The 20,311-nt window shown below is 38.2% G+C and overlaps 2 protein-coding genes across 2 annotated transcripts in view; both read right to left on the reverse strand.

Annotated features, from left to right (window-relative positions):
- The window catches only part of pdgfra (platelet-derived growth factor receptor, alpha polypeptide), a 31,265-nt gene extending 22,907 nt beyond the window's left edge, over window positions 1–8,358 (reverse strand). Inside the window, exons 1-8 of the mRNA XM_048206673.1 lie at window positions 8,137–8,358; window positions 5,567–5,645; window positions 4,829–5,089; window positions 4,488–4,739; window positions 3,263–3,435; window positions 1,176–1,338; window positions 790–976; window positions 96–211 (exon numbers count right to left, since the gene is read on the reverse strand). Of these exons, the coding sequence (XP_048062630.1) occupies window positions 96–211; window positions 790–976; window positions 1,176–1,338; window positions 3,263–3,435; window positions 4,488–4,739; window positions 4,829–5,089; window positions 5,567–5,624 (1,210 nt within the window). The 5' untranslated portion in view covers window positions 5,625–5,645; window positions 8,137–8,358. The remainder of the gene's footprint in view (window positions 1–95; window positions 212–789; window positions 977–1,175; window positions 1,339–3,262; window positions 3,436–4,487; window positions 4,740–4,828; window positions 5,090–5,566; window positions 5,646–8,136) is intronic.
- An 8,179-nt stretch (window positions 8,359–16,537) lies between these two features.
- gsx2 (GS homeobox 2) lies at window positions 16,538–19,644 on the reverse strand. Its single transcript, XM_048206675.1, has 2 exons — window positions 17,662–19,644; window positions 16,538–17,385 (listed from the first exon to the last, which is right to left on the reverse strand). Exons 1-2 carry the CDS (start codon window positions 18,047–18,049, stop codon window positions 17,045–17,047), a joined length of 729 nt encoding a protein of 242 aa, XP_048062632.1. The 5' UTR covers window positions 18,050–19,644; the 3' UTR covers window positions 16,538–17,044.
- Window positions 19,645–20,311: the final 667 nt, after the last annotated feature.

Raw genomic sequence — 20,311 nt, forward strand, 5'->3', positions numbered from 1 at the left:
AAGTATTTGATTTTCTTATACACATGTCATAAATACCAGTGCTTTAGATTTGGGTTTCTGAATCATTGCAGGCACTTCATTTTGTATAATCATACCTTCAACCAGCAGTTTGAATGCAAATTTTGAAGTCCTGGAGCCAGTCGACGCAACAACCTCATAGATGCCACTGTCCTCCTCTATGGGGTGGTGGAGGACCAGAATATTCTCATACCTTCGTAAGAAAAAGACATACTGTAATCATTACAGTTTTTTCAGTGGTATTATTTTACAATAAGGTTCAGTTTGTTAACAAAGGTTAATGTATTATAGATATCATGAACTAACAAAACTTATATAGCTATTATTAATCTAACTCAATGTATAATCATTTCTATATATACTAATATATTTATAACATTTGAAGTTGCATGAATATTTAAAAATGAAAAAACTTTTTTAACAGTATTAATTAATTTATTTAGGTTAATGTTCATTTTTAAATAAAAATAGTTTTAATAGTATTTATTATTTGATTTTTTAAAAATATATATATATATATATAAAAATACATTTCTACAGTATTTATTTATTAAATATTTTATGCTAATTTTTGAATATTAAAAAATAATAATTTTTAATATTCAAAAAATTATAGCATTTATTTATTTATTTATTTAGGTTAATAAAAAGTGTGCCCATAAAACCTTAACAGAAATATATTCATATATTATAATATGTTTCATAGAAATATTATCAGTAAAAATCAGTTAAAATATTGTCTATTTTGTGAGCAATTCTGTGAAATTCTACCTGAGGCCACTCAGATGAGTGGTTTTGGTGGAGATGTAGCGGTCATCCAGCAGAATGCCATTTTTAAACCACCTGACCTTTGGCTCAGGGTCAGCATCAATGTAAATGGTGAACTCTTTTTCGTCCAGAAGAGACGTAACCTCCACTGGCCCGATACCATTAGATATTACTTCCACAAAAGAGCTCTCTATGGAAAGAAAGAAAGAAAGAAAGAAAGAAAGAAAGAAAGAAAGAAAGAAAGAAAGAAAGAAAGAAAGAAAGAAAGAAAGAAAGAAAGAACATTGATTGATTGTCTTCCCCACATCTGTTCATCCCATCTCCGTTTACTGGTTTTAATGGTGAAAGCAGAGGTGTGCAGAATCTAAGTGAGAAAGGGAAGTACATACCGTGGACTGTGATCCCCAGGCTGATGGACTTGGTTTGTCCAGTGGATTGGTCAGTTACAGCACACTCATAGAGTCCAGTGTCTGCCACAGAGGCTTTTGGAATTTTGAGGATGTACTGAACCTTGTCTGGGAAAGCTAACTTTATCGGAACAGCCTCTCTGGCCTGAATAGTGAGAGAACAAAGTAAAAAGCAATATTACACACATTGCATGTTTATTATGGATGTTGAATGATGATAGGCATCAGTTGCAGGATTTTTCTTTTTTTTTTCTATAATCTATTTTATCTACTCCATTTTTATATCAGCCTTTACTTTGCAAAGATGTACTTTAGTCTCTGTAACACATATTTTCTTCCAGGACTAGTCTGTATCCATATTTCAGTGCAAACTGCTGGAGATAAATCAGCTCTACACGAGTCTTTTAAAGGGCTGTAATCAGACAAGCGCAGCAAACTCATCATAAACATCCCCAGCAGAACCCGACACGGCTCCAGTCCAGACAAGGACTTGGAACCTCTTTACACAATTTGACACTGTTTTCAAAAACCAATGCCTCTCAGATAATCCTTCTGACAGACTCATTTAAAACAAACATGGATGGTGAGCTACATGATCCATTCACACTTTCAAGCAAACACACACAAAGCTAATGAAACAAACGAACGAACTAACTAACTGGCATTTTTGATTTGGAACTCCCAACCAAATAAACATAAAAATTCCATCCATCCATCCATCCACTGACTGAACGAACGAACTGGCATTTTTTGATTTGGAACTACCAAATAAACATAAAAATTACATCTAACTAAAGCCGGACACACATTTAACGACTAGCTAAAACATTCTAAGACTGTGCTCAACACACAGCGATTGTTTCTTGCGGCTGAAGCAGATTTAAATACTTACACAAGGAATTTGAACACCGACTGTAATCGCCGACTGAACGCAACTGGCTCTGACTGGACCCGTTTGAGTGCGATCAGTCATAAGTATCAATTTACATTCATAATCGTTCTTACAATCGTTAAGTGTGTCCTCGGCTTTACTAACTAACGAACTAGCTAACTAACTAAATAACAAAAATATTTTGATTTGGAACTCATATTCAACATCAAATACTCATTGATAACTCTAAATATTTTGATGTGGAACTTACATTAATCATCAAATACATACAAGTAACAAACAAAAATACTTTGATTTGCAACTCATATTAACCATCAACTAAAACAAAAACTAACGAACTAACTGATTTAGAACTCACATTAATCATCATATACATACAAAAATTCCAACCAACTAACAAACAAAAATACTTTGATTTGGAACTCATATTCAACATCAAATACTCATTGATAACTCTAAATATTTTGATGTGGAACTTACATTAATCATCAAATACATACAACTAACAAACAAAAATACTTTGATTTGGAACTCATATTCACCATCAAATAAACAAAAATTACAACAACTAAAACAAACAAACAAACAAACAAACAAACCAACTACCTAACTAATTGATTTAGAACTCACATTCATTTTTTGCAAAAATGACAACTAACAAACTAACTAAATCTTTTGATTTGAAATTTGCATTCTTAATGAAACACATACAAAAATTACAACTAACTAACTAACTAACAATCAAACAAACACCTTTTGATTTAAAACTCACATTAATGATCAAACACACAAAAATATTAACTAAAAACTAACTAAAACTAACAATCAGACATCTTTTATTTCGGAAGAATCCTTCCATAAACATGTTCATGCAACTTTTTCTCTGTTTCCACACACATGTGGATTCACAAGACCGGAAAAAACACACATCTGTCTTGAACCCTCACAGGACGTGCAGGTCATAGGTCAAAGTACACAGTAAATTAGTGTCACTTCTTTCCTTTGAGGTTTCTACCTTCACCTTTTTAAAGATGAAATTTTTCATTTCCCTCCTATTGCTACATAAAGATTGAAGGAGAAGAGTTTCAGAGAAGCCTGCTTTGCTTATATTAGGTAAGTACAAAACAGAGAGAGAGAGAGAGAGAGAGAGAGAAAAAAAAACAGATGAGGTTCTTGCCTGTTTTTGGGGATGCAGCCACTGCTGGCGGAAATCCTTCCCAGGAGGGGTCTCGCAGGTGAGATTGACAGAGTCCCCATCTTTCACATCCTCCATACTGGCTCTTAGTTGTATGTAGAAGCCCTGCGCTTCTTCTTCATTTATATTCCATTCCTGATCTTCATCATCGTCATCTTCAATACAATCAAAATCATTCCAAAAATGAACAATGCTGCGATTAAACTCATTTATGCTTAATAGTCTTGTTAATAATAAAAACATGTGTAAGTGAAAACAGGAACAGTTACTTGACGCAAGGACTTAAACTGAGTCCAAGACCAATGCAGAAACACCCAATCAGTCTTTCAATCATTTCAGTTTATTGCTGTAAAAATTCCTTATGCTGTGGCCTTCAACAGCCTCTAAATATTCTTCTCATGAGTTACGTACAGTGTATGATGATCCAGAGTGAAGCAAGTGTGTGTAAGCCCACCCTAAATCAAAATGTCATCACTCTTCGTCAACAAGAATTTGTCATCTCCCTTGGTACTCATGTAATGCCAAAGCTATGAACTAATGTTTCACTTGACAAAAATGACCCACTATACCGACTGAAATTTTAATAAAAGATAAGACTTTATTCCGATAGTCCACTTTAAACATTCTACTAACTATAAGTAACTTTGCAACTACATGTCAACTACCAGTCATTAGAGTATTAGTATATGAGTAAAGTATTTAAAGTACATGTAAACTTGTTCTACTATCCCTAACCCAACAGTCTACTAATACTCTAACTAGATGAATAAAGTTCGTAAACAGATAGATAGATAGATAGATAGATAGATAGATAGATAGATAGATAGATAGACAGATAGATAGATAGATAATGTTCCTGGATAAACATCCTTGTTGATCCTGGAACAACATTCCAATCAGATTTGAGGGACAAGTTTACAGTTAATGTCAAGTTTAGGCTTACAACCAGGGTTAGGTGCTTCTACATCAGTGTTATTCACTTAACATTTCCCTCTGATTTTAGGGAAAAGTTATGGGTAGGGTTAAGTTTAGAGGTAGGGATAGGGTTAGGACTACATTTTCGGACAGGAATGTTGTTCCAGGATCAACAAAATATATTTGATCTTATTTGGCAAAATCGCGGTGTCCGTATGTCTAAAGTGGACTAAAGTTTAACCTAATAAAATAAACACTCTGAATGTTTAATTATTTGTTGTGCATTAATTACCTGTGTCATCTGTCACAGTATAAACGCTGCTCTGAACTGCTTTGCCATTCACGCTCGTCTCGCAAACGTATTGGCCTGGTGATAATATGCCGAAAAAGCCCATTTTGTGGTCGTATAACAGAGAAACCTCATTCCCACTCTGCAGGTCTCTGAGAATCACTTGAGAATTTGGGTTTGTAGCGAGGCAGGGGATAGTTACGACCAGATCGTCTGTCTCAAAAATAGGTTCAGACACGAATGGAACCTCAGGATCTGTGGAACAAGAGGTGGGAGTTCTTTTTACAAATGCATAATGAGCTAATTATTTGTAATATATTCAGTAATCGTGGACAATAATGTACCTGGAACAAAAATGTAGATATCAGTGTAGTTTTCAGGTTGATCCACACATGCACAGAAGTAGGAACGCGTGTTTAAGGCCACAACGTCAGTGATCACCAAAGTACTGTGATTAAAGCCGGAATGCACTTCACTGTTGGGCGGTAATGGCTCGAGCCATCTTACTCTGCTTACTCCGGAGCAAGTGATGTTGAACTCTGAGTGAGGTGTCAGAATAAATTCCTCTTTGTCTGAATTAATAACTGGCCAAGGTCTTGAAACATCTGCAGGGAAATATTTCATGTATTTAATTAATTATATTGTAGTATTGTAGCTTTAAGATAGCAGTGATACATATTAGTATATATATATATATATATATATATATATATATATATATATATATATAATACAGTAAAACTGTTTTCAACATTGATAATAATAATAATAAATGTTTATTAAGCATCAAAACAGCATATTAGAATGATTTCTGAAGGATCATGTGACACTGAAGACTGGAGTAATGATGCTGAAAATGCAGCTTTGCCATCACAGGAATAAATTACATTTTAAAATATATGCACATAGAAAACAGTTATTTTAAATTGTAATAATATTTCACAATATTACACAATATTAATGCAGTCTTGGTGAACAGAAGAAACTTCTTTCAAAAACATTAAAAAACAATCCCATATATAGTTATATCCCATATAATCACATATATATGTTTTTTTTTAATGAAACAAACTGAAACAAACCTGAAAACACCCCTAGTAAGACAATCCCCAAAACGAGATGTGTCTCCAGGAATCCCATGGTCACTTAGATTGTGCTCAGCTGAAAAGGGAGAAAAGATGTTACGATTTTAAACATTTAAAGAAAACATGAAAATCGAATTAAAATAGACAAAGGTTTAAAAACGACAAAGAAAAAAATATCTATACATAAAATTAATTCCAAACACAAGTACAGCCCATTTCTTTGTCAGTTCTGGGTTTGATGTCTTGTGGTTTACTATCCAGTGTAAAAGATGGACCTCTATCCAGTAATAGCTCAGGTAGCCTGAAGAGACCATTGAATCATCGGCAGCAGAAAATTTTGGAAAGGTTCAGTGCCAAGACATAAAATGTCTTTAAAGAGTCTGGACGCTGTTCAGTCAGTAAACTAACGCCAGACTCTTTGTAGGGGGGAGCACTTGAATTGATCGGTTCAGCTTAGTTTGACCACCAGGTGGAGACACAGTACACAGTATCCCAAACAGACAACCACAGAGAGTAGAATCAACAGATACGAGTTTTTTCAGTGTTCCAAAAGTTAAGAAAAAATGGTGTTTACATTAGTAAAATATACGGATACAGCCAAATATAAGTTATAGCTAACAACTCATATGGATACATATCAGTATTAAGATTGTTCCTATTTGTACAGCTTAATCTATGAGACTCTGAACGGGTATTATGAGGGGTTGTCGGTTTATTTTTTTTTTTATCGTTCTAAATGAATATGCAATTAAATTTGACCTGAATCTGAATTTATATTTATATTCAAACTTTTTCAGAGCGATGAGAGTAAAGAGCGTAAATAAGAATACAGTGCTGCAGCAGCACAGTTTGTTGCATTCCGTCTTTGTTCCAGTGATTTCAGAAGTCTCGTCACTGCTCTTAAACGCTTGCCTTGCCGAGTTTCTAATCAGACATTCCGCGCGCGCGTGTTTTATCTCTGTCTGTCTAATCCTCAGACCCCTGGGTTCCATCAGCGCTTCAGCAGACAGTCAGTGTCACTCAATCTGAAGTGGTCAGCTCTGTTATATTGCAAAACTCAATTATCCTAAAGAAATGCAGCACTTATTTAACTGGTCCTCTGTAAAAATAAATAAAAATAAAAAATAAAAATCAAGGTAAATAATTGATGAAAGCATGTCCGGTTAGTTTTAATTGTTTGTGAAGAAATGGTACCGCAAGGTCTACTTCAAAGAGAAGGGAAAAAAAAAAAAAACTTTTTACAGCCCAGAGAAGACTGAAGCTCTGCCATTTGCTCATGTCAGCCCTCTCAAGCTAATTATCCTTGGTGAATCCGGGGGTGTTCAGTAAGACTGTAATTAGTCGACCCCTTTCTGTGCCGCAATTTGGGAATCCATTGGATTGCCGTGGGAATCAACTCTGGTATGGCAGACGGGTGCGCTTTCGGTACCGCTCATCTGTCCAGCGGTGTAAGGAGCGCAAGTTTCGGCCAGCACCCCCAACACCAGGCGCCCACACACAGATGCGCAACTGGCTGCCAAACACAACCGATCCGCTGCGCTTGACACTCTCGGGCAACAGCTGAGCAAGGGGTGCCATCCAACACCCGGTTACTCCACGCGTAAAAGCGATTTCCATGGGAATAAAGGAAAGTGGTCTAAAGATAGCCTGGTGAGGTGAAGTCTCTAAGAGCAGTTGTAATCGATGCAGAAAAAAAAAATCTTTTATTTTATCCAGTTCCAGCCTGATTTTAGTCAACGCAACATGGTCTCCTTGATCCTTGGTAAATACTACCTAAATTGTATTAAGTTAATCCAGATGTGGGAGAAGTTCCCCATTCATGTAGATTCATCATCGACTCGGACTTCAGCGGCAAAAAAAAAAAAAGTTTTTCTAAACTCCTCAGTCGTGAATAAATCTCCATCCCGCTGACTAATCCAACGAATGGTATTCCAGTAAATTTTGATGGGTAAATCAGGCTCAAAAAAGGTTCAAAATCCAGTCTGAAACGTGTTTGCCATTAGATGCCAGTGCTGCGCCTCTCCACGGGCTGAGACACCCCCAGCTGCGCGCCTGCGGCTCCAACTGGGATCCAGAACAACCAGGCTTTGACTTTACGGATGATAATGCGGTTCCATGGGGGGAAAAAAGTTTATAATCCTCCTCGATGATGTCCAGAATCAAAGTGTAAAGATCCGTCTCTTTTTTTTCAGAGATGAAACGAATGATTGACTTGTCCATTGTGAGCGTTAAAAAAACAAAACAAAACAAACAAAAAAAAAAAAAAAACTAAAATCCACTTATCATTAAAAAGTAAAATAATTTAGTGAGTTCACATAGGGCTAAGTGTTTTTTTTAAATGTATTATTATTTATTTTCTTTTTACTAGTCGTCTCAGAAATTGAAATAAAACGAATTAAATCAAACCGCAATTGTTAAAAAGGAAATAAAAGAGCATATTTAATTAGTCTAATCCTGAATAAGTGCAATTGTGCTCAAAGGTTCAAATGGTTTTGAACGTCTGATGGAAACTTTGCAAGAAAGAAAATACAAAAGAAACTAATTAAACTAATTTAAACATACAATACCTTTTAATCCCTTTTGGTTGTTCCCTTTGATAAAAGAACAGCCAAAATGAATGGCAAAGCTCTTGTAAAATACTCTAATCAGTCCAAGGGTCCTCAGTTGTAAAGCAGTAGTAATCCTCTCCCTTGTGCTGTGCTCCTCCGTCCTGCTCCACGGCCACTCACACAAATGCGCCTCTGCAAGAGCAACCTGTAATTGATTCAATGTTACAGTCCATCCTTCCCAGAGAACTAATCATCTGGCTCAAAGTAAATAACTCTCAGGAAACAGCCCCTCCCCTCTCTCCTGCTGCCCCAGGCGTCCTTTTCAAAATAAGAGTCCGTGTTTTCACACTGCAGCTCCGAAGAGGAGTCAGATTACTCCGTGCTCTGCAGTTCTGAAGGAGGTGCATGAAAAGAGGTTGAGCGGGGAAGAAAAGGACCATATGTTTTTTGTAAGTCTAGGGGCCCTTTTGGAATAAAAGGATCTTTTTTGGGGGGTGACAATGAAGTCAAGTGACCCATTAAAAGTGTTTTTATAGAGGCTTAGGTAGGAAAGAAATCAAAGAATTGGGAATGGCCAATTACATTCAGTAACTCGATTAACCTTGTCATCACGCTTCATTCTTCATGTTCAACTTTTTGATGGTTGCGCTTTTCAGAGGTGCTTGCTGCTGCTGCAGCTATTTTCACTTTCTTTTATGCATATTTCGATTTAAACTGACTTTCATTTGTGGTTGTTCTGTCATTTCTGCGACTTTTGCAGTGTTTATTCAGTCATTTCCAATCTTACGCCAGTAAGTATATTGATCAACTGCGATTAAAGCCTGAGATTCTCAGATAATATAGGCTTGTTTAATTTTGTGACGAGTGAAATGTTGTTGTGAAATGGGTCATTCAGCAGAGAAAATCATAAAATTGTGGATCCATCATAGGGACGTGCTGACGCATGCAAGGGGGCGCTCTAACATAAGAAACAAATTCAGTCGTTCTCGGTCTCTCTCTCTCTCTCGCATTTATTAGCCTACTTTTTTAAAATAAACCAAGACATCACTACTCGTGAAATTTGAACTTTATATAGGGCTCATTTGTATTCGATATCCGAAAAGTGCGGAAAGTTCCCTCAAAAACAAAAACGCCACCACCTCTTCTTCTCTTGTTTTTCTGCTTCAGCGTTTCTTTAGGACATACCAGGCTGCAGATAATGGCTCATTATGAATTAGTACTCTACGTGTCCCTGCACACGGTGTTTCGCAGCTCTCTGTGCAGATGACTGACCCGGTATGTGGTGAGCGAAGCCCCGGGGCAGGCTTGGCCCCCCTCTAGCCCTCTCCGTTCTTCCTGCAGCCGGTCCAGAGGAGCCCGCCTTGCAGTTTACCCTCGCAGAGAAACACACATCTCCAGTTGCTCAGCACAATTATTTCCACATGTTCGTGCCGCCCGGCCGCTCAAAAGAACAGAGTCCCTTGTTCTGGAAACAAAAGACTCTAATCTCTGAGACTAAAACTGAAGTCTTTAGAAATAGCGCGGGATACCTTGATTGGTGCTTTAGTTTGGAATCGTTTAAATGCACTGAAGTGAGCAAAAGATTGGCAAGGAATACGTGCAATTACGCAGGTCTGTTATTGTTTAGTTAAGATGTCTGCATTAAAGGTATAAATCAACGAGCTTAAACAGACATGCCAACTACGCCAAATAGAGATACATGATAATGAAAAGATTCTACAAAGTCTCAAAAAGTATCCTGAAAAGTTGCTGTGTAAAACTAAGCCATCTTTTCAATCAAAATTTTCCAGTTTTCCGACTGTGCTGTGATTTTTATTTAATAATAATGTTTAATGCAAATTGTACATTTTATTTAATAAAATGGGTTCCTCAGCTACAAAACATTGACGGTACAACAGGTCTTGTTCTCATTAATAAAAGAGAAAATCCAAGATAACATTAAATATTCCACATTGAGCGATAATGAGGCTATTTATCAGTTTAGAAGAATGTCCAGTATTGGACGAATGCGTGAGCGGGAGGGAGAATGTGTCTCAGCTACGGGACACCAGTAATTTAGTCCACCTCCTCTCAGTATGTCTGACGCCAAGATGAATAAATCGTTTCGGATGCACATATGCATACAGAGACAGCCATTTCTGATGTTTCGGCAGAGCTGAGGTTTTAACCTTCATTTTCTGAATGAAGAAAGGCGGTGTGTTGATTTTTTTAAAAGATATAACCACATGGTGGCGTATATGTCCATCGGTGAGATAGCCCACATCCATCTCTCTCCTGTCGTTAGTTCAAGCCTATTCAGTAAGAAAGAGAGAGAGAGAGAGAGAGGGAGCGCGCGCGAACGAAAGCCCTCTAGGAGTAATAAAATGGAATCGAAGTACAAACCACATCAAAACAAATGGCTTTAACTTTATTAGCACAGCAACTATTTATAAAAAAAGGTTGCAATAACAGCAAAGATTTGAGGTTTGACATTTTACATGTACTGTAGGCCAATAGTTTACGTCTCTATCTCTCTCTCTGTATGTGTGTGTGTGTGTGTGTGTGTGTGAGAGAGAGAGAGAGAGAGAGAGACAGAGAGAGAGAGAATGGCAATGTTTCATGGTGTTCAAAGAAACGATACGGGCAGGAAAAGAGTAGACTAATCATTTTTTTAGCACATTGTACTTTCTACTATAGCGTTGTCAGTTGACTTAACACAAATGCAAATAATTTAGACACAATTCAGATCAATGTCAACTTTTCTTAAGGTAAATTTGAGATTAATCCTCACTCTCAGAAACTCATTAACTGTGTGGCTATTTATCTGTGAATAAGTATCTGATACATTTCTGTTTTATTTTATCTTATAAAGAACATACTGTTTTTAAGAAATTTGAGAAGGATTAATTTGATCATTTTATAATAACAAAACGATGAGAAATGGATACATCGAACTCGGACTCTTAATCTGTTACTATTTGTTTACTGTGCATTAATTCGAACAGGTATCAGATCTAGTGAGCAGTAGTTGGTGCTGATATGGAGTCAGACTCTTTAAATGGTCAGTTGTCACTTGGCTCAGTCTGACGCGCTGTTTTCACACACGCGCTGTCCAGCGTGCTGAAGCTCGCAGTTTTCCCCCCTCTCTATATCGGCTATATATTTGTGGGCGTGTGGCCGAGGCAGAGGCGGTACTTGCTCTGCGCGGAGGAAATACTTTAGAATGAATAGAAGGCGCAGAAGACCAAGTCAGCATAGGCGCTTATCCCGGGAGGGTGTAAAATGTTAAATTAACCTTATAGGACACGCTTTTCCATTGGGTTTGGGATGCACAGAGATTTCAAAGCAAAAGTGAAACAATAAAATTCACTTTTTGTTCAAATCTGTATGACAAAATTTATTGGGTGATGAAACCAGTATGTATTCTGCATATATACAATCTGTTACATGGGGTCCCTAATAATTATAACAACCCTCGTTTTGTCCAGAGTTTCATTAGCTTATGATTTTCTTTCCTAAATGTCTGATCTGCGGTTATTCCAGATCTTCAATTCTGCTGGTTTCAAGGAAGCAAGGCAAGAGCTGCAGAGGGATATCTGTTGGTCTACAAAGGCCAATCTGCATTAAACTTGGCTTGCATTGTCAACAGGATATTCTGAGGACAAGCACCAAAGTTCGTCAAGTTCTGCTCATTGAGGGCGCTATAACCGAAAAACGCTTATAAAGCCCTGGGTATACTTTTATGTGTAGGCCTCAATCATCGCTGTAGCTTGCATGCGTTTCGGGCTGTTCTGTTTATTCAGTTTTTCTTTGACTACCTTGTGAATCAACGCCCCAGGGCAAGGTTGCCACCTTGTGGATAAACGAATTACTGCAAAACAATTAAATGCGCATGTGCGACCTGACAACAATATTTCAAAATGTGGTTCCAGAGCAGGTGGATGAAGTGGAAAAAGATGAGGCAAAGAAACAGAGGTTTGGTAAGTTAAAGGGACAGTTCGCCCAAAAATGAAAATTCTGTCATCATTTACTCACCCTCAAGTTGTTCCAAATCTGTATAAATTTCTTTGTTCTGTTGAACACAAAGGACGATATTTTGAAGAAAGGTTGTAACCAGGCTGCTTTGGGGCACCATTGACTTCCATAGTAGGAAAAAAATTCTATGGAAGTCAATGGTGCCCAAGAACTGTTCAGTTTCCCACATTCTTCAAAATATCTTCCTTTGTGTTCAACAGAACAAAGAAATTTATACTGGTTTGGGTGAGTAAATGATGACAGAATTTTCATTTTTGGGTGAACTATCCCTTTAAGAGCAAGACTGTCATGTCAAAAATATGAGTTTCAATTCAGTCCGGTTACAAAAATTCAGCGGTGCGTGCGTGTGCAGTACGTGCTTACTTTTTTGATGGCGAAATTCTATCAAGGAAGTTAAATTTGTGGTTTATTTTGTTTCTTTGCTGCATGTACTATAGCCCCTGATAACATTTTGACAAATAAACTGCCAATCAAAATTCAGCAGCCTTTAATTGCACATGGCCATTGACATTTAACATAATCTGTCACTAAACACCAACTTCACATCTTTATGCAAAATCTCCCCACAATTCCTTTTCAATAGGCCCTTTCTACATGAAGTTAGGTATATATTGATTATTTGGCAAACAGAGATGAAAATCAGAATTTTTGACATTGCAGTCTTGTTCTTGTCTTACCAAACCTCTGTTTCTTTGCCTTGTCTTTTTCCATTTCATCCACCTGCTCTGGAACCACATATTGAAATCTTGTTCAGTCAGGTTTAGTGTTACAGCCAGAATGCCTTGAAACACTTTCTCCAGTTCCAAAAGCGGAGGCCTATACTGTTTATTCGGTCTGGCTCCTCTTGTGCTTGTCCTCACAGAAATAATTTCTTAAAATGTAGCCATTCAAAGAATCACAATACTTGCTTAAAGGACAACATACAATTGATTACGATGATAAGCACTGATATGTTTCTGCATTCATTCAGATTATTTCTCACAGACCTCAAACCTGCTTTCCCACTTCAATATAATCAACAAATAAAGAACATCAGTCAAGAGAGAGGAAGCAAAGACATTTTATTAATTTCTACTCCAAAAATTACATACGTAACGTCACTGGCTATGTTTACACGCACACTTTTTGCTTCAATCTGAATAAATTCATTGCGATTGATGAATCCGAAAGCTAAATAAAGTGATTGGGTTGATACTGTGAACACATAAAGGATTAGTTCACTTTCAAATGAAAATTACCCCAAGCTTTACTCACCCTCAAGCCATCCTAAGTGTATATGACTTTCTTCTTTCTGATGAACACAGTCGGAGATATATTAATAAATATCCTGACGCATCCAAGCTTTATAATGCAGTGAGCGGGATCAGCGAGTATGAGCTAAAAAAAAAAAGTGCTTCCATCCACATCTATCTATCATAAACATATTCACAGCTCCGGGGGGTTAATAAAGGCCTTCTGAAGCGAAGCCATGCATTTGTGTAAAAAAAAAAATCCATATTTAACAAGTTATAAAGAAAAATATCTAGCTTCCACCAGACCGCCTTCCGTATTCAAGATACGACAAAACAGAACTGGCGTCATGTCAATTAAGCTTTTTCCATAAGTTGAGTAGGGAATATGTGGGACGTAGTGTAAGGTTTTGAACTGCAAGAGTTTTACACTTGGAATACGGAAGGCGGTCTTGCGGAAGCTAGATATTTTACTTCATAACTTGTTAAATATGGATTTTTTTTTTTTACACAAATGCATTGTTTCGCTTCAGAAGTCCTTTATTCACCCCCCGGAGCTGTATGGAGTACATGTTTATGATGGATGGAGACACTTTCTTCAGCTCATACTTGTTGATCCTGCTCACTGCCATTATAAAGCTCGGATGCGTCAGGATATTTATTAATATACCTCCGACTGTGTTCATCAGAAAGAAGATAATACCAGACCCCGATTCCCCATATTTCCACCTGAATAAGTTGGCCAAAGTAATGAATAATATTTTCTCCTCTAACATTGTGTGACAGATATAGCCTATAATCATATATTATCTCATTCAAACCTGACCTCTTTTTACAACGGCTATACATTCTAATCCAGCAAAGCCACTAAGCACACTTGATAATATAGTGGGCACGCTCAGAGGCGCAACAATGGGACGCCTTAAAGAGGAGCTGACACGTCTCAGAAAGGGCCCATTCTAGAGAGCGCGACAAAAGCGCTCGGGACATATTGTGTGATGACCGAGTTCCCACTAAATTAAGTTACCATGGACAGCACTGATGGGACACGTGTCTAGAATTCGCAGTTCCATCATCTTTGAAACAATCGGTTTTGTATGGAAACTCAGAGAAGCCCAAACGATGCCGAAAAGCCCGACGAGAGTGTCATATCAAGCGCGTTTTCAACATAGCACTTTGCAGTTTAAAGAAGTTATTAAAGAAGCGATTTCCGCGACTGAAGACAAAACAGGTTTGGGAGGCATTCATTGCCCGAGTGCCCCACTTCTCCAAAGGCGAAAGCAGCTGCAAGCGCTTAAATGGGGATTCTATTAATTGCTCTTTGTCATGCGTAATTGCCCATTTTGCGACAGAGCGTAATCTTTTAAAAGCTGAGCTGTACTTTGTTTCCATTTATTATTTAGTTTTAAGCATCGGATTCTCAAATATAGCTATGGTAGGCTACTCAACTGCACCACTCATACAAGTGATATTAAATGCCATAACACCAAATGGAAGCTTGCATTACCTTGCCTCAAATCCCAAACAGCTTGAAACAATTTTATACAACGTAACTATACAAACCAAACCCAATAAATAATTAAATAAATATATATGTTTAGTTTCAATATCCCAGTTAAATATGAAATTTTCAAAAGTTCCAAACTCAAACTTAAATCTGATATTAGTAAAGTGACGTGTCACGGGGTCAGCCGTGTCACGTCTGAAAAACGAGAGTCAGCCTGAAACGGCTGAAAACTCTTTTGTCGGGAGGTCTTTCTCTCTCACACCTGCAAGGGGTGAAGTCTAATTCGATTAATAAGAAATTCAATATATATTCATTAGGTGCCTTCCCTCGATAATATATGATCGTGAAGCGAAACGTGAAAGGAGGCCATTTATTCCCCCTCTGAAAGGACCTGCGTGGGACCAAAATTTCACCTGCTTCCCCTCTCAATTAGGAATGTATCCCAAACTCTGACGGAACACGAGTTAAATTAAGCGTTCGCTAATTTCCTATCACCCCTCCTACGTAATCCCTCAATTTTCAGCATGCCCCCTCAATTTGGCCCAAGTTGAAAGGTTCAAATAGTGCCTAATGAAACAGTGACTAAATCGTTTTCTCGCGCGCGGAGGAACCCTGTAGACGTCTCGTGAAAGGCCTTGAGCTCGCCGCCGTCGGGGGTCCGCCGGCTAAATGCGAGTTCCTGGCAGGACAATCTAACCTGTCAAAGCCTTTGGCCAGCTCTGCGTAGCTTTTTTTCCTCGTTCGTATTGAAGGAATTGCTACATAAGCAACCAACGTGGGACAAAAACTGCAATTAAACTCCTTTCGGATTAATTGAACAGGGGGACAACCGTCTCTTGAAAAGCACACACAGAATAGGGTCGACGTATAATTGACTATCACCTGGCTCGTGAGATAGAAATTCTCTGCTATAGGCCTTTTGTGGCCTGTGCACTAGGAGGGAATATATGAGAAGAACAGTGGAAATTAAGTGAAAATATATCGCATATAATGTTTAAATGGTGCTTAAAGACTAAGTGAGCCCGCGCAGTTGAAATGAAAGATCTAAACAAACATCCAAAAAAAAAATGTCATAATTTTTTTAGAAGAACAGAAACTGTATGTAACCTATAAATGAGTTTCACATATATCAGTTTTCTTCAGGAGGCTTTTAAACAAAGAGATTCCCTTGTTCTCTTTGAAAAGTATTCAAGGGGTCAGAAGGCTTTGTAGTGTTTTCTTAATAAAACAAATGCGTTTGGCGTCTAGCTAAAACACATTTAAAACTGTCTCATTTGTTTACACTATGACACAAATACAAATGCAGAACTTCAAGTACTGCAGTTTGGCTCTCAAAGTTCTATTCATGTCGAATATGAATTGATGAGGTTGAACGAGTGTATTTGTGAGTGTATTGTACGGAATACGGTTCGCATCAAACCTGGCTCTCTTTTTCCCAACCCAACTTTTTCAATGCTGATCGTATTTAAACTTGTCAATTAAATATTAATTTGATCAACTTGGCAACCATGTAATTAAATATATCCATATAAATATAAATATGCACGTAATATTTTCATTTCATTATGTGGCTACATGAAGGTTTATGTATCTAAGATAATGTATAGATAATTTCTATAATATTTAAACAGGTGTATTGTTGCAATTAATACATTTCAGAACTGATTAGTGTAGTTACAGATGTGATTTATTTAAATAAATACAAATATACACATTTTCTTTAATAGGCACATAAAATTCAAAAAATAACAGCTTCTCAGTAGTCTAGGACAGATTGGATTAACAGTCTGCATATTTACAATATCACACAGGGAGTTTTTTATCTTCTCCATTTGTCTAACATTTATCCTTAAAAGGAACAGGGATGACAGAATAGATTACAGGTGGTCGTTTCAAGAAAAGTTTCACTTAACAAACTGTAAAAGGTTATTGAATTGTATCACTTGCATAACAACTATTATTTCACAATTTGTGGTATAGATAAGACAAACAACTGACTTGAGTGTCAGGGTAAAACAATACTTTGAAAGGAAAGTGGGAAGAAATTGGCAGTAGCTAAATCTCCACACTTTGTGGTTATTTAAAGACGGAAGACAGTGTCCCAAAAAACAGGGTCCGTATTTTTAAATGTGCCATGTAAGGTACCAAACTTAAGTCTATGATGTTCGTGACGCTCCTAGATCGGTGAAGTCTCCTTCTCCTCTGTGGCTGATACAGGTGACAGGGATTCTTCATCTTCTGAGCGCGGATAGTGTGAGTGGCTGCCCGAGCATTTGCATCCTGCATGCGCGCTCCGTTGCGTACCTTTGCCTTCTTTCTTGTGTTTAACGCGGCGGTTCTGGAACCATATTTTCACCTGTTTCTCTGACAGATTTAAATATGTGGCTATTTCGATCCTGCGTAAGCGGGAGAGGTACATGTTAGATGAGAATTCGCGCTCCAACTCAAGCAGTTGTGTGCTGGTGAAGGCAGTGCGCATCCGTTTGCCGTTCTGTATGTGGCTGTTGTCAGACGCACCTATATGGAAAAAAAAGCAAAAAAATATTAAAATCACGTCAATGCCTAGTAACTTTGTAGAATAATTCAACGAATGCCGTTACCACGCCAGTTTGTTTATTTGACATTTAAATGTGCTAAACTGCAGATAAATATAGTTAATTAAAACATAACGTAAATAAAAAAGTAAAACAAATAAAAAAGTAACATTTTGTATTCAACAAAATAATAATTTTCCTATGTCAAATAGTCGAGCGTAGGTAACAGGTGTAGTAGCATGCGCGCGCACTCACTCACCTAGAGACAGGCAGTGATACCTCCGAGGGTCAGTGACGCTGTAGCTTGTGGGCGTGCAGACAGGCGCATGTCCGTGTCCCGGGTGCGCTAACGCGGGGCTCTGTTGGTGTGCTACCCTCTGACAGAAAGCCGCGTCACCGGCGGAGAAGCCCTGTCCCTTCAGCAGTGGGATTGCGCCGCGGGGAGAGTGGATATGCGAGGTTACGCACAGCGGACAGACACAGAAGGTGCCGGTCTTCCGGGACGGGCAAACGGGCGCAGTGACGCTCATCACGCCGGGAGAGTGCATGCCAATGGGGATGAGAAAGTCCTGCCCCGTGTGCTCGCTCAGAGCCGGACGCGCGGGATCCTTGATAATCAAAGAGTCTACGTAGAAAGACCTCGACATGATTGCTCCTGTCTGCGTGAGATGCTGATGGTGTGACAGTGATACCACACTGATGGCGTTGCTCCAAGGACTTGCGCAGTACACAGTGGTCTTAACACTGTTCTGAAGCCCTCGGGAGCTGGCTTATGTTTGATAGTTCAACAAAAGGGACCCCGGAGAGGGCCGGCCCTAACGTCACCCACGTGCGCTCACGGCCTAGGGGCTTTAGTACCTCTGGTGTCCCGAGACACGTGATGCCCAGGCGAGCCTCCAATCAAATCTTTGCCCATACAGTCTTGTTAGCTCACAAAGTGGCACAACAGCTCTGGCTCCTACTGAGATATCAACAATTATCCTATTATATTCCCGGTCTAATAGATTCATATTTTGATTTTCAAGATGATGTTGAAGAGAGGTAGGCCTCACAAACTGAGCTATACATTGTCTGTGTGTGTCGAATTAAAAAAAAATAACCTTCTCCAGCACAAATGGTAAATTACACCTCAGTTGTCAAATTATACAAATAAATGACACAAGGGATCATTTGGCCAAACTAAATGCCACGTCTATAAGAAGTTAACAATCTTCCCTCATCCATAGTGCTCTAATATAGGCTTAAAATCTCTATTAGAGCATCCCTAACTTGACCTAACCTTAAACTTAAACTTAATAGACAATGCATAATAATAGACGACGTATCGACGGATTTGTTTCTTTACAACAAACAAAAGGCTGCAAAAAAAAAAAAAAAAAAAAGCAAAACAGACAGTGAAATATGACTAATGCATGTCAAATTAAAGTGTGTTCACTGGAGTTATTTTAAACATGGTGCTTACTCAGTTGAATTATGTTTCTGCTAGTATTTTAGTTGTTTTTATAAGGAAAATTTAGTTGAAATTACTTAAATTAGGTCAAATTAAGTCAAACACAAATTAAATGAGTTCAAAATACTTAGAAATCTGATGCAAATAGTTGCCTCATTTGTTTTTACAGTTTTTATTTAATTGTTTTTATTTGAGAAATTATAGACACTGTTTAACAAAGGAAAACAGTGTATAGTCCAACCAATGGTGAATAATAATGAACTTCTGATATAAGCTTAGGATATTAATCTAATAAAACTGAATCTTCGAGTACAATGTAAACCAAATGCAGTTATAATCTTATTGGTTCAAGTCTGTTTGGAAAGATCTCAGGCAGGCAATTAAAGATGTATGATTCTCAGTGGAGTCTGGGCATTTGCAATTTGATAGCGATTAGGATTCAATTAGAAAGTGTTTATTGTAGAGGTTTTTGGAGTGGATAAACAGCCAGCTATTTCAGAAATGCGTTAATCCCTCATCTTGTGACAATAATTAGCAGGTTTGATCTCTCGGCGGGTCAGCAGCGGGTTGAGCTTCCACTTTCATCTGCGCGCGAACGCCTCTTACCTCCAGACACTGCGCGAGGAGGCCAGTGGCGCAAGCGAGCGAGCCTTGACGAGGTTAAGTCTCGCCAAAACGGTAGGTCTGGTATTAGTCTACCTCCTACTTCTTCAGGAGAGACTTAACCTCGTCAAATAGTATCTGAAGATTACATTGAAAAAGCTATGCTGTCAATCTATACGAGCTCTAGCTATGTAGGCTGCAATTATCTCTGCTCACACTCAATTACAGGCCTGACACCTGAGCTTTTCAATAACATGTAAAACACAGTAAAATGAGCTCTCAGCCTACTAATGATGATTGAGGGCAAAGTTCAAGCGCAGTAATGACGATTTCATATCAGCATTTAGCGCTAATATCACCAAGAGGAGATGCTACTGGGTGCTTTGCTTTCATAGGCATTTAATTGGTGAAATCAGCGGCAACTCTTATTCTTAAACGAGGTAAAATATGATTTTAAATGGGCTGAATTGGAGAGGCGAAAAAACAAACACATCTGTCATTCCGGCTGTAATTGATGTAATGGTGGAAACACGGCGTATGAGACATGAGAGAAGAGTAAGAGAGAGACAGAGAGAATGAATGACAAGCCATGCGGAATGATTCGCGGCGCGCGCCCATCATACCGTCCAGTCTTCAATATTATTTTTTTTTCTTTCCATAATTCTTCCCGATAAAATTTCATTGTCTATTAAGTAATCCCACAAATGAGAGCCTTTATGAGTCTGTAATGAGCTCTAATTGCCACGACTAGCCGGGCCACGTGGAAGGATTTAAGACTTAAGCCGTCGGGTACTGTGCACAGAGTGTTACCTAGCCATTACTTTCATAATTCAAGGGGAAAATTAGCCCATTTAAG

This window comes from Megalobrama amblycephala, linkage group LG11 (assembly GCF_018812025.1).
Source record: "Megalobrama amblycephala isolate DHTTF-2021 linkage group LG11, ASM1881202v1, whole genome shotgun sequence".
NCBI classification, from domain to species: Eukaryota; Metazoa; Chordata; class Actinopteri; order Cypriniformes; family Xenocyprididae; genus Megalobrama; species Megalobrama amblycephala.

Bases quoted from the DNA above. Each gene is read 5' to 3' on its own strand.
- gsx2 (XM_048206675.1), bottom strand. From the start codon at position 18,049: ATGTCGAGGTCTTTCTACGTAGACTCTTTGATTATCAAGGATCCCGCG. The intron at 17,386-17,661 runs GTGAGTGAGTGC...TTTTCCATATAG, and splicing joins GTATCACTGCCTGTCTCTAG to GTGCGTCTGACAACAGCCAC.